The following is a 14,713-nucleotide window of genomic DNA, read 5'->3' on the forward strand; positions in this document are numbered from 1 at the left end:
ATATTTACATAACATTGAATGTTTTAATTTTTTTTATTTTAATTACTCAATAATTTTGTTAATCCACCAAAATTGTTTTCCGTAAAAATCTATTAGATTAACTTTTTTAGTCATCGAAAGAAAAATTGAATGAAGAAAGATTTGAAAGTCCTAATTACATGAATGAATATAATGTGGTCGAATTCAGTCTCATTCATTAGCTTAATTATAGCATGAGTATCAATATTTCAATAAAATTTATGTATGAACAAGAATCTATAGTATTTCCTATAAATTCTTTAGCAGCCTTTAATACTATTAATGCGAAGTGCGAACAGTGAAACTTTTCCCTTTGTATGCCAGCGACTCAATGATGTTCTAGCTATCTTGGTTGGGATTCCAATTCCGAAGATTTGACAAGAAAATTTTGGATTGCCTTATTCAACCGCTACTTTGGCATCTCGTCATGTAAATTAGAAGGTGGTATCCGAATTTCTCTTCCGTAAATTAGAAGCCGCTACCTGTCCATGTGGTTTTTCTTTTTCTCGTAGTTTGTTGGTAGAGTCGGGTGCCCCGACATTTTGGTTTTCTTTGAGCTTTCATGTGTTTTCTATATGGTAGATGAGCTAGGTACTCTAGTGAATTTTTGTCTTTGTTGTTGGGATTTTGGTGTTTGTCCTAGTTAGCTTGAGCGTTTGCTTTTAAAAAATAAAATATATTTACTCATTTTTGTGGACTGAAAAAGAATTGATCTCGAAATTACTAGTAGATAAATCTGATTAATAGACAGCTCCACTTTCAAGTCTTGTAGTTAAAGCATCACTATATGTGGACTGACATGATTTTAACTAATCATAACAAATTAAAGCAATTAATTAAATTAAAATTTGTCAAAGAAAGAAATATTTTGTTGTGCCCACAAATGGAAATTATCTGCTTTCTTTTGCTCTTCTTTCCCCTTTTAGTCAATTACACAACGAGTAATAAGATTGTAGAAGTCGTGATTTGACACATAATTCTCTTAATTTTCTCCCTTTGATTTAACAGTAATTCTTTTCAAATTTGAAAGAATCTTCTTATTTTAATGAATAAAGTAAAGTATACATAAACCTAACAAAATGTTAATTTGCAAAACGCTCCGTTTTATTTATTGAATTAGAAGGATTAATTAGTTGATTACACAATTGAGTCACTACTTAAGTTATTAGCTATGGATACGTCAGTTAGTATTTATTCCACAATCATACTGATTAATTATAGTACTTCAAATTATTGTATGAAAAGACACAATATGGGACTGTGAATCTGTGTAGTTGTTGGAAAATAAATCCAATTTCTCATTGGTCTATCAGTTATCATTTTTCCTCGACTAATTAAATTGATTGTCTCGTGTATAAATGGTTCTGAATTTATTCATGTCTTTCCTCTATCGAACTGTTATTGTGCCAGGTTTCTCAATTTGGTCGCATTCAAATTATAGCAGAGCTAACAATTTTGGAGCTAGGGTTCAATAATTTCATATGTATGGTCGTCGTTCTATAAATCTTTCTGAATTAAATAATATGTCAATTTTTTGTATAATGAACAATTTTTACACGTACAATCGCCATTTTTTTATTAATTTAATCAGCACAACTTGATATTTAGTTATTGGGTGGGAATGAGGGCTTGACCACGTTGAAGCTGATGTAATTTTTGTTTCCTTACTTTGATCAATAAATTAATGTTTACATTTAGGATTAGAAATAATTAACACTTCTAATTTCTAAAATAATTAAATTAACTAGCACGCACACACGCATGATGATTGGACGTGATATTTAAAATATCAAAATATTTATACGTTTTAATGATAATTACAATTATCGAATAAAAAGAATAATTCGCTGAATTATTCCGGTGGCAAGTGGCATATGATCTATTTATATGTACAGGGATTGCCATACTGCAAATTTTGTTATTGGGAGAATGTGAGAGCATTTGCATTTATCACATAAAATAATTGCATTTGAGAGATAATTAACTACATTTATAAAAGTAAAATTTCTACCCCCTTTCAATTTTCATGATTCGAATCTAAAATTGCATTCATCTAAGGAAGATATATCCATCATATTCATAATTTAATGGCTAAAACTGGTTATCATGAAAAGAAGGGGTACAGATAGTCTGAACGTCATTTGAACCTCTCATGTATACATTAATCGTGTGAATACCTTAGAAGCAAATTTAATTAAATATTTAAAATAATATATAAATAATACGCTAATGTGAATTAAACGAGAGCTGATGCTTATTAATAGTGTTCAAATAAGACATGGTGCATAATATTTCTTGTACTATAAATTAATCTCAAATTAGTTAACATTTCTTTTCTCCTTGTGGATTTTGAGAAACAAATTTAAACCACACACTTCGTTATTATTAATATATTGAATAGATATAGGATGAAATTAATCAAATAATTGGGCATGGTTCATTTGATATAAATTTGTACACACAGTGAGAGGGCTAGCTATCTGCAGTTGATGTCAACCCTAGGATTGGATTTGGTGACATTTTTAATATTGACAGCAAAAAGATTCTCATAAGATATTGACCATTCAAAGGAACATCAAATAAGGTTAGACGTGTTATGGTTGCCATGCACATATATGAGGCAATATGACGCTGCCTTCTATATACTCACTATCCCATCATTCTAATTCAGTTTCATCCTCAGTAAAAAAAATTAACATTCAAATATTAACCACAGTTGGCAGCAAGAAGCTGTGTCACGGGTTCAAACCTTGCCACTTTTTGGGAGACTTTCAGCCTTAATCCGCAAATCCGGTCGAACAGGATTAGTCAGATTCCGTCAAAGAAGGGTTCAATATACATGTGGTCAAAACAAAAAAATAAATCATACTAGTTTAATTTTGGTCCAATCACAATTTATTAGATGCGAGAAAAAGAGGTGAAAAATACTTATATGAATTAAGCTTGCATGATGACAATGTATCCCATCATTGCACATGTGGAACTTGGTAGTGAATATAGATAACATTCCATTTCTAGGTCCCTAAACAATACCAACCAAGAAAACAATAAAAATTGATAGTCTAATTTTTCTTCTAGCTAGATTTTCGGTTTCTCCATAGTGCTCAATCTTATTTTTTGTTTTTTGGCCATATGAAACATTATGTCATATTATTATTGTTTACACCTTGTGGGCCTACTCAATAAAATAACTCAACACTTACATAAAAATAATATGACCTTTCAATTGTTACATGTTATCCTCAAATTTTTAGTCTTTTTTCAGGAAAATTGGTAACCTATAAAACTAATGATTGCTGGTTGATGGAGTCTCACGTGTAGATTTATTTCAAAGAGACAAAATGAGTTATCTACCCACATTCATTCATACAAATGATGTATGTCGTTTCTGTAATCTTCAACTTTCTTTAGTTGTAAACTTGTAATATAGTCGGATCTATTTAATCTCACCTTGACTTGATCTTGAAGGTGATAGATGGGGACAAACGTACAAGGGGTTTGCAATCTTCTTATGGATCCCATTGTGTGTATTTGGTGGGAAACAAAACATGATCTTCATATGATGATAGATTTCTTTCGAGTTAAATAGGCATTTGAAATTACCCACACCCGTAGCTTGTAATTAAATTATGTCAATGTTCTCTTCTTTCCAAAACTTAATTTTCAAATATTGTGCTAATAAAAAAATATTAATGAACATGTAAAAAGACATTAGATATGATCACTACTAGCTATATGACATGGATTTATGAAATTAATTAATTAAATCTGGTATACTAGATGTGGGTTGAGAATGAGCAGGACATGTGGGAATTAAATAGCATCAAAGGTAGACTTTCGGCCTTAATCTGCAACCCCGATAGAGCAAGATTAGTCGGATTCCGCCAAAAGGCGGGTTCGGTATTCCTCTGGTTAAACCAAAAAAAAATAGCATCAAAGGTAGGGGAAAATGAAAGTTGAAAAACCAAACTCACATTTGGTCTTTGCTCTTTCCATGTAAAACGGATTAGTTAGGTGAATCCAAGTACAGTTATAAATCAGTTACACCAAAGTGGCATAGATTTATCACAAACCCTAAAACATAGATTTAGCCACTGCGTGTTTAGGACAACATATCAACACACAAAAATGGTAATAAAATCAAAGATATGATAGAAACCCTAATTGAAAAAAAAACAAAATTGAAACGAGACATAAAAATGGCAAAAAGGGTTTATAAAACGATATTTATTTAAGACAAAAGTATTTATATTATTTCGGGAAACAAAATAAAGGTAGAAATATATATGGTATTGGCACCTAATCCCACTTTCATTTATCGTTTATTTATTTCCAAATATGTTCTAATCAATATATACTATAAATCTATATTTTTTTGGAAAAAAATAAAGTAGATAGATGAGGAATCCATGTCGTCCAAACACTCCGAGACAAAGTAGATTCAGAAGAGAAAAGCAAGCTTTACTTTACGACCCAGAAAAAGGAAATTTCAAACCTACAAAAGAGTGAGCTTAGGAAATTGGGTCGACACTAACATAACCCTATTTTTTCATCTTCATACCCACCCCACCCCACCCAACCTATCTCTATATTTAGTGGGCAAGTTTTTGTGATTGAATATTACAACCCCCACAAGAAATCAGGAGCGCCCTTTTCTTGTGTTGAGTTATTAGGCCATGCTTGTTTCTTGCCATTTTCAAAGGGCTTATGTCTCTTAATTATATCTCTTCTCTATAGTGAATGTTTGTTTGTGGTTTTCTTTTGCTTTTGCTTCACTGTTGAAAAGGGTTTTGTGGGTATGATTTGTTTATCAATCTTTGCTTTGGTTTGGACCCATTTTGATTCTCAAAATCTCTTCTTTAATCCCTCTTTCCTTTCTTTAATATATTCGTTTATCATATATGCGTTGTGTATGCGCCACTTGAGCCCTATTTTCAGCTTCATTTGTCTTCCACTGTTTCATCATATTTTTGGGTTTTAATCAGTTTTGGGGAATTGAAGTGCATGGAATACACATGAGCACATATACGTATATGCCTGGCTCCCTGTATGCCATCTGTGGAGCTCACCGGAAAAATCGATGGCCCTCCGTGGATGGCGTATGAGGAGCCAAGCATATCCACACATCGTATATGTGTTTGATTTACTTTGAATTTCAATTTTCAATTTCTCTTGCCAGGTACATATATATATCTCTTTAGTTTCTTATTTCTTCTAAATTTTTCTTCAGAATTGAAAAAAAGATTAATTAGTTTCATTAACTAAGAGCATTTATATGTTTTACTAGTATTTTGTCAGAGATCGATGAGGTGTTTCACGTGGAACTAATTAAAGAGAGGTGTTGCAATTATTCGTTTTCCGATAAGGCATCAACACTCTCTATAAACCGACAACATGAAAGTTACAACCTATGTATTGCCCAATCAACTTCAACCCTATATAGTATATAAATTTGTGTGTGTTTCTGTAATTAATCTTTTTTGGCACCTTACAATTACATCAATTTGAGAGAACCCCACATCTCACCTGTTCCATTAGTATAATTCTTGATTAACTAATAGTGGTGGCCACTTAATTACACCTTTACTAAAATGGTTTTAGTTAACTCAATTCATTTAGTTTTGCAGATACTACATGCAACAATGTAAGAGTATCAAGATTGGAGATATCTTGGTGAGGAACATTATTTATACATAGTACTCCACTTAATCAATCAAAGATCAAGAAACCCAAAAACTTTACAATATCTTGCAAGATTTTGATGGGAGGTGGATGCTAGACATATAGCTAATTGTGGATAGATACAAAATTGAGTGGAGAATGTGATGATGCTAGCTGAAAATTGTAATGAGTTATACGCAAGGGACACGAGGCTAAGGGTTGTGGTCACTTTCAAGGGTATAGTGTATAGGAAAGTGAAACAGATGGATGTATGCAATGTGTTTGAGTGCTTAGGGTTTTTTAGGTCCATCTGCATAGACCCTAATGTGGGGTTACCCCTGTGTGTGTGTGTTGTGTGTGTGATAATATGAGATGAGTCTATGAGATGATATGAAGAAACATCATTTTATTTCATTTTGCAGGTTTAGAGTGTGTGTGGTTGGTTAATTGAAGACACACATACAACAATGTACATTCACATGTGTGTTTCCATATAAATGTAATGTGAGTGTTTGTGTGTGTGTGAGAGAGAGGGAGCTAGGGTATGTGGGCAGGAGAGTAATGGGATTCTATGAGTAGTAAAAAGAAGATTTTTTTATCATATGATGGCTGCTTTTGCTGGGCTTGTGGGATCCCCCATTGATTCATACATTTACTCTAGAGAGGGAATGGGGAATGGACCACATGCACCCATCTAAAACACAAGAAAAGGGGAAAGAGAATTTCAAATTTTCAATCTCTCTCTCCATTTCTTGGTCTCTGGTTGGTTAGTGGAGAATAAAATTACACAGTCAATGCAGGTCAAAAAAGGACATATTATTGGGGTTCTGGCATCAAGAGATGGGACCACCCCACCTCTTCCAGGAGATCTCCTGAAATCAATTGGATCTCTCATCTCTCTCTTCATGCATATCAGTATATGTATGTGTGTGTATACCTACACAGACACACAAAGAGATAGCTCATCAGGAAACCAGTGTGGTGTGCAGTATGGAGAACATTCCCACTGCATATATCAGCTTTGTCTTAAAAGGAGGAAAATGTAAAGGAAAAAGAGAAATTATTATTGAAATGAAAAATAAAAAAATAAAAAATAAATAATAAAAAAAGAAGGGAATATGTGAGGAGAGCATATATGGGGTAGATCACCTTTCTTTTCGCATTGTGTTCAGACTGTACTTAAAAGCAGATTCTATTCTCCACACACACCTCTCAAACTTTTAATAATATCACCTCATCTTCTGACTCCACAGCTTTAAATTAAACAAATCATTGTATATTTGCATATCATGTAACGGTTGTAAATTGTAAAAGTGCTTGAATAATTGAGCTTATAAGGTAAAAGTGAGGGGAAATTGAAACAAAATACCTGTAGATTTTGATGTTGGCTACCCAGCTGCATGAGATATGTTTGGTGGCCTATTTCATGGGTTGATTTTTCAAGATTTGTTGTCTTATTTTAAGGTGATGTTGGTCTCTGTCCCCACAGCTGATTGGGCTGAGTTTGAAGTTTTGAACTTTCAAGATTGGTAGGTTTTGCCTCCCAAGTTGGAGGCATTCGATCCTGCTGATTTAGTAAACAAACTAACATACAATTCAAATACTTGTTTATACAATTTGCTTGTTCCGAGATTGCTGATTAAGACCATAATACACGACTTAGGACATAATTATTGTCTAAAATCAACAGGCTAAAAATACCAGATTACAATATGATCCATCGACCAACTGTTGCAGAGTGCTGGAGCCCGAAAAGTGATTGTGTAGAGAGTGGAGACCAATCTTACAGTTGAATAACTGATGAGTGAAAGATTGTTCCATAATTATAGCCGCAAAATATATCTGCTCAAGTTGTGTACTCTGCGTTTATCTTCACGTAATCATAGCTGAGATCGCAGCCCCATGCTTGTCCAGCACCCGGACCATCGCCTATTTTAGACGGCAACAATGGTGTAAGGAAAATGAAAAAAGTTCCAAGGTCATGATATAAGTATAGTTGATATGCCCAAACATGACGTCAACAATTAGAAAACAGATTTCTCAAAGTTACCAATAGATATCTGAATTATGACAGTCCCGTGTCTTTCTCCCGCCTCTCGAAGGTAATTACTAGCAACAGCCCTGAAACATTTTTTGGCTTATTATCACAAAAAAGGAAAGAAACTTGACTGCTTAAGGACACCTATCAGCTTATATAATATGATGAACTTTTGTGAGCCTATACATATGCATGCAGAGTAAGCAGAAATTTCAGTTTGAAGGGAACTTCTTTATGAGCACATATGAAGAGGCTTGTAAGATAAGGTCCAAGACATGCCGATTGGCTCTAATTCCACCTAATTTCTGGTAATTTAAAGTTACCTATCAAATGACAGTGGCTGGCCTTTCTCCATCAATTTAGTATCACCAAGTGATATTCGAAGGTTATTTTGATCAAAAGGGATTCCAGCATAACCAGCAGCACAAGCTATGCGCCCCCAATTTGGATCCCTGCCATATACTGCAGCCTACAACATGGAAAATGAAATTAATATCTGATCATGTCTAATCAGAATTTCCCAATCAGATAATTTAAAGATATATTATCATGCCTTGGTTAATGAAGAAGAAGCCACAGATCGTGCAACTTTTGCCGCGTCGGCTTCTGTACATGCTCCTGATACTTGTACCTGGAAATTGTATTCAGTTAAATTCGGAGAAGCTATCTACAGACTATAGACTCTCATAACTTCGGTCAGTCAACACCAACTTCAAGCATTAAAAAGTAAATAGCTCCCCGTGTAAAAATATTAGGAGGGCACCACAGTGACATTATACATTGTTGACTCGGCCTTCAATGGTGTTTTTACCTTTCAATGAGATACTTTACTAGAATATAAAAAGGTAACTAAGCATTTTATATTATAAGATTGCTGAGCCTTGTGAAGCAGATGTGTTCCAAAATCTAAATTATAAGATTATATCATATGATTGATGCCCAGTGGCCGAAAGAGTTTATGCCCATGGGTAAGAGCTTATTCCTTCTTGGGTAATGGGTAAGACCTTATTTCTTCTTAGCAAATACTTAGCAGAATACTTTCGTACTAGAATTCTCATTTTTAGCTGCTATATAGTATGTCACAAGGGAAGGGTTTTCGAAGCAGATGGAATACATGTTTTGGGAAAATATGCACACCTCAATCAAACACGTTGCTCCTTCTCCATCCCAGGCTATTGACTTAGCAAGACCTTGCATTACCTGACAAATTGATATTAGAAAATGTCACGTGGAAGTGAGATCATCTTTGAATGTATGTATGAGATAAAATAACCAACCGTGTACACTATCCACCATTCCATACCTAGAGCAGTAATCACATATTACATATCTACTAATGGATCTCATATCAGTCAACTGCAATGTCAACTAGGTAAATAGATTTGAACTATTTTGTTCAAACCAGTTCCATGAAATAAACATCACAGCCCCCCAAACATATGGTACTTCCGTTTTGCTTCGTCCTCCCTGGCAAATAAGCGCAGGAAATTCATAGAAACTGAACTTCCTCTACTACAAAAAGCAAGCGCCTTAATCTTATTGCAGTTTTACACATTTTTTAATGATAGAACAATAATAGACAAGTATCAGATACAGTATATGCCAGTCTGGATAGTATAATAGAGAGTCAGAGAGATTATTTGATACCAACTAAGATTGAGATACGTACAACATCAAGACAGGCTTGCAAATGTTGTGCATCAGAATCATCAAGAGAAGATATTTTATTTGCTCTTGAAAGGCCACTAGCCAAAGCAATGACACAATCGTTAGTACTGGTATCTCCATCTACCTGCCAAAAAGCATCGAGCGGGATAAAAGTGAATACAAGCTTTTCTCAATCAGTAGTTACTAGTGTTAGGAAAAAGAAACTAAACTTTATTTCAGAGTTACGTACTGATTAATACATAAAAGAAGATGGTGTCTTAACTTGTTATGATTAAATAGTGAGTGTGTGTGTGTGTGTGTTAAATAGATTGCATTAGCTCATGTAAGATTATTAAATCATCAGGGAAAGCATTAATCAATCAATACAATGGACCATAGTATACATGTAAAATTGTCAGACTACACATGTGTCGATTGTCAGACAAATGTGTCAACTGTGTATCAAGAAATGGAGGGACTACATAGGTTAGTGAACGCTATACATGTAGAATCATCCATAATGAACAATAAGTTACTGTGCATATTAGAAGTGCATGTATTGGCTTCATAGTTCCAAGCAGATAAATCCTTCTGAAAGCAAGATATAGGAAGAACTTTGACACTTACAGTAATTTGATTGAAACTACGGCCGACAGCAACTCGTACCATTTTTCGCCACACTTCACTTGAAACTGAGGCATCGGTTGTTACAACCTATAAAAGTTAAATAAGTAAAATTAATTATTTGTTACAAATTTTGTAGTAGAAAAAAATGACATCTGAAGTACATACCCCAAGCATTGTGGCCATGTTAGGATGAATCATCCCAGAACCTTTTGCCATACCACCAATCTTTACTTGTTTTCCTCCAACCTATTTCAATAAATAACAGGAAAGCTAACAATGATTATAATGAAACTCATCATCATATAGCTCAACCATCAAATTCAAATCTATCAAACCATAGAAATTGACAACACTAGTATTGCTAAAAATTGCCCCAACTCAAGATGTCAACTTCAACTCTAGACCAGTAACAGCAGTTCAATATAAATCATGATTAGATAATAAAGAAGACATCATCAATGCATACACATGCATGAACAAAGAGTTCCACACCTTTGATTCTATTGCAACACTTTTGCTCACAAGATCTGTGGTAGTTATTGCTACAGCAGCAGAATCTGCACTGTAAAAATACAATAAATCAGAAACTTTAATGTGGGAAAAGGAAATCGAGTTTGAAAACGAAGGAAATAGGATGAAAGGGATTCAACTATGCATTTTGATAGAATAAAGGAAAAGAAAGCTCATCTTCACATCCAAGTCAAGAAAAGTAGCTGTAGCTGGAGCTGGAGGCATAAATGGAACAATATCTATAAGTCTAACATTTATCATTAGGTCTATTCTGATTAATTACCCTTGAATAGTCGACGACAGACGATTTACTAAATCTGGAAGTGACTTGAGAAGTGCCTCCTGCATGTGAGAAAGAATAGCATTTAGCCAGGCCAGTTGCTATATTGCAGTGTCTGGATAGTTAATTAAAATCTTAAACAAGTTATGAATACATGCATTGAGCATAACCAATAATCATGACTATTGTTTCTACCTTCTTGATACGTTTACCAATCACACCAGTGGATTCAATCAAAACTTGGTCGGGCTTCAGTTGCAGTAACTGTATTCTTGCAAGTTAGATACATAAAGACTAATTTTGCAATCAAAATATAAGAGAGTGGCAATCTCAAATACAGATACCTCAGCAAGGGCATGGGAACAGTCTAGTACATCCTGATAACCAGCATCACCCTATAAACAAGTTCAAAGAAAATTAGTTCCATCATATATTGGTCAAAATAGCCACTGCTACTCCAAAGTCCAAATGATCTAACTTCTGGAAGTAGCATAGAGAAATTTCCTGGCTGAATATTTCCTTTTCTTTTATCAAAATTTAACCATGTTGTTTTAATGTACAGCAGCAGTCAGTAGTTTAAGGAAAATTACCGTTGCTGCATTCGCTTGACCAGCATTTATCAGTACCGCACGGCCCTAAGAAATGGAGGCACACATCAGTTATCTGGAGATTTGTTTTCTTCCAGGTGTCTTAATTTCTCGTGTTTTCTAATCCTTTGTAGTCCATATATTAAGATTTCATAAGTTGAAAAATACAGATAGAATTAGATAATTTTAGAGAAAGGTATGAAAATTGTTGCCTGTAGGCTAAGATCACTGTAGGAGATCCCCTACAACCAACATAAACAGGGTTGTAATAACATACGGTTTCAGACTTTTCTAGTGCGTCTTTGCAGTATAGTACTGGCGCAGCAGCAACAACATTAGTTGTAAATGTGCCTGCATAAATAAGTAGTGTATTAGAACAAAGCACATGTTTAAGAAACTAATGAACCAAAACTCCAATTTTTTAAAGATGTAGCAAAAGGTTGTAGTATATCAAGGTTCCCACTGGGATGCTGGTTTAATGATATGAACCATTCTACTACTAGTCTAAATGGAAGACTGCTAACATCTCTAACAAGTAATAAGGAGATCAAACCTGCAGATACAGCATCTACATCGCAAGTGACCAGTGCAAGATCAGGCTTCTCTCCAACTGCACGTAATCCACCGTATATCCCAGCAGCTTTGAAACCCTTTGCTGCTGTAACTCCACCCGGTATCTGGAACATTGAATGCCATATTAGTGGTCAACTAAAATGACACGTAAACACCTTAGCAGATCCATTTGGTGAATTCTTCAATTTGGGAGGCAAAGAAAAAAAGCATCCCCTTTTAATATTTAAGAATTGATCGAGTAAGTCCAAACTATCAGTCTATATTGCACTACTTTATCTAGTTCAAATTCTACATCAGCATTGCCATATATAAAAAATTATGTGATTCTTACTGAATCTAGGTTCATTGCATCACATACGGACTGAATTCTGAAACATTCAAGGATAAGCATCTCCATATTAATTAACCCAAAACCAACCAACCAGTGACTCCCCTAAAAAGTTAATGATAAATAAAATACTACTAATCTACAAACCAATCAAAGAATTAGACTCTGAAAAATCAAACAAAAGTGTTCATTTTCCCCATGATTGTAAGGAGCAGATACACATGAGTCCTCCCATTTGGGTAGAAAACTAAAACTGCACCCATGTGATGAATGACTAACATGATAACACTGTAATGCACTCGAACAAAGAAGAGAGCACAAGACAGAAGCTAATATGCATACTCACATACCGCACTGTATACACGCATGTACATTGCATACATGTACAAGGCCAATCCATAATTTGATAACATGGTGAGCTAAAAACTTAACACTTGGATGCATCAAATTTTATAATACCAAAATATCAATGTCCATATAAAATGTGTTTGAGAAACTTCAATGCATAAAATTCAAGCCAAAATATTGAGGTATTAGTTTTAATCATTTTAGGTTGGGTTAGTTGTGTTGAGAGCATAAATATATAGGGTATACGGAAATGTTTTGGGCTTGCAATGGGATTCAGCCCTGCGCTAGCCCTTTGTAGATACACCTCTCACTGAAAGAGCACCAAATACTTGGAAGAAAAAAAAAATGAAAACTTGACTCTAATTATTAACCTGATGCCATGGCCCTTCAGGCAACAAAATAGGAGCTGCCGGTATGTAATTCGACACGTCCTCTCCAACCGACACTGTCGCGAAAACTCTGCAGTTATTCATTCTCAAACTACCTGCTGGTGAATATATCTGCACAATAAAACAGCCGGTCTGATTGCCATCCACAAATGCATATTTACTAATTTACTGATTAAATCATAAATGTAGAAGCAAATAATCAATTAACGAGACATGGAACCTATAGCTATCATTACAAGTATAGTTGAATGAAGGGATAGAAATGCAAACCTTGGATTGATTGAGTCCGCGGAATTTGAGGGTGAAATGGTGAGAAACGTAGAGAGACATTGTTGGCGGCTGAGTCCGGAGCTACATGGGATGGATTAATCAATTTAGTAATTTATTTTAGGGTTTAGCAAAGATTTGGTGTGAGATTAAGCTGGACTGAGACTTTAAACAACACAGTATATGAAACATAAAATATACTACTACTCCACATTACTGTTTAACGGCGACGGGAGAGAAGCGGAGATAGCGGCACACTGTGGCTGTGCTGCTGTTTATTGTTCGCAACGAGAGAGAGATACGATGCGACGATTCTTGATTATGTATGCATTGGCGTGAGCCGTTAAGCATCTCATTCAGGTATTTCAAGTTATTTCTTTCTTCTCTTTCTTAATTAATTCCCCAAATTCTAATTTTTTTCTAGATTTGACAACGGTTGAATGTTGAAAGATGGTCTTTTTCTACAAGACAATTGACATACCTCGAATTTTTGGTTGATTACTAAATGTGCTAAAATGTTTATTTGATTGAATTAATCGAGTCATTGGCACTCACAGTACACGCCTTAAATTCAGAGTTCATCTCTAAATAGGGGTGGGGAAATGGTTCTCGTTTCTTGGTTAACCGAGAATCGAACCTTATTTTTTCGGTTATCGGTTAACCGAAAACCGAAAAAATAAGATTAAGGTTCGGTTCTCGGTACCGAAAGGTTAGAACCGAAGAACCGATTAGTCTGTTTAATTTTGATTTTTTATAGATTCATTTTAACTTCATAAACTCTTTCAAGTTTCAAAGAAGTTGATAGAATCATAGAAACCAAACTAAATGTGACTCAACTTATTTTTAACACAAGTATACCCGCAAGTGTACGGGGCTAATGTAGCAAATAGTAAGCAAAGAGTATCGTATCCACAGAGACAATGAGTGTCAACCTAATTACCACGAACCAACCTCAACTACTATCTAGATGAATCAGAATTTTGGTTTTTCTAAATCTATTTAAAAGTAAGGTAAAAACAAATAGAGAAAGAACTAAAGCAAATAAGAGAAAACGGATGTAGATCAAGGATGAGGAAGGTAGAATCTTACGGGATCGATAACAACTATCATATGCTCAACTAATTTCCAAACTATGCCAACAAAGGGTCTCAAGGGTTATTAAACTATCACTAAGGTAAAACTATATCTTTTTCTCAAAGCATACAATTTGTAGATTGCTACCTAGAACCGAAGTGTCCTTCCTAGAACTAAGGTAACAACTCCTAAAAGCTCCTAAGATACTTAGCTTCATTCAAAGGCTCAAATTTGTCGATTATATTGGCAAAGATGTCAACTTCTCTTCTTTCAAATTAAACTACTCACTTCTCATGTATTGTAGTAAAATCCACATGCATTTATAAGGTGATGAATCAAATAAATGTATAAGCACAAGAGGAATCA

The 14,713-nt window shown here is 34.6% G+C and overlaps 1 protein-coding gene and 1 long non-coding RNA gene across 2 annotated transcripts; one reads left to right on the forward strand and one right to left on the reverse strand.

Moving 5' to 3' along the window:
• The first annotated feature begins 4,660 nt into the window (after nt 1-4,660).
• Nucleotides 4,661-6,929, forward strand: LOC125214965. The gene is made up of 2 exons (XR_007175190.1): nt 4,661-5,197; nt 5,646-6,929. It is a non-coding gene; the product is annotated as an uncharacterized LOC125214965 (long non-coding RNA).
• Nucleotides 6,930-7,250: 321 nt separating this feature from the next.
• On the reverse strand, nt 7,251-13,650 carry LOC125214964 (arginine biosynthesis bifunctional protein ArgJ, chloroplastic). The gene is made up of 18 exons (XM_048116227.1): nt 13,491-13,650; nt 13,277-13,357; nt 12,989-13,117; nt 11,922-12,045; nt 11,646-11,719; nt 11,372-11,416; nt 11,126-11,176; nt 10,977-11,045; nt 10,785-10,843; nt 10,484-10,553; nt 10,157-10,237; nt 9,992-10,078; nt 9,387-9,509; nt 8,855-8,917; nt 8,271-8,348; nt 8,041-8,186; nt 7,730-7,800; nt 7,251-7,608 (listed from the first exon to the last, which is right to left on the reverse strand). The coding sequence occupies exons 2-18, from the start codon at nt 13,334-13,336 to the stop codon at nt 7,526-7,528; spliced, it is 1,413 nt and encodes a 470-aa protein (XP_047972184.1). The 5' UTR covers nt 13,337-13,357; nt 13,491-13,650; the 3' UTR covers nt 7,251-7,525.
• Between the last annotated feature and the right edge of the window lie 1,063 nt (nt 13,651-14,713).

The sequence above is a fragment of the Salvia hispanica genome, chromosome 3 (assembly GCF_023119035.1).
Source record: "Salvia hispanica cultivar TCC Black 2014 chromosome 3, UniMelb_Shisp_WGS_1.0, whole genome shotgun sequence".
NCBI classification, from domain to species: Eukaryota; Viridiplantae; Streptophyta; class Magnoliopsida; order Lamiales; family Lamiaceae; genus Salvia; species Salvia hispanica.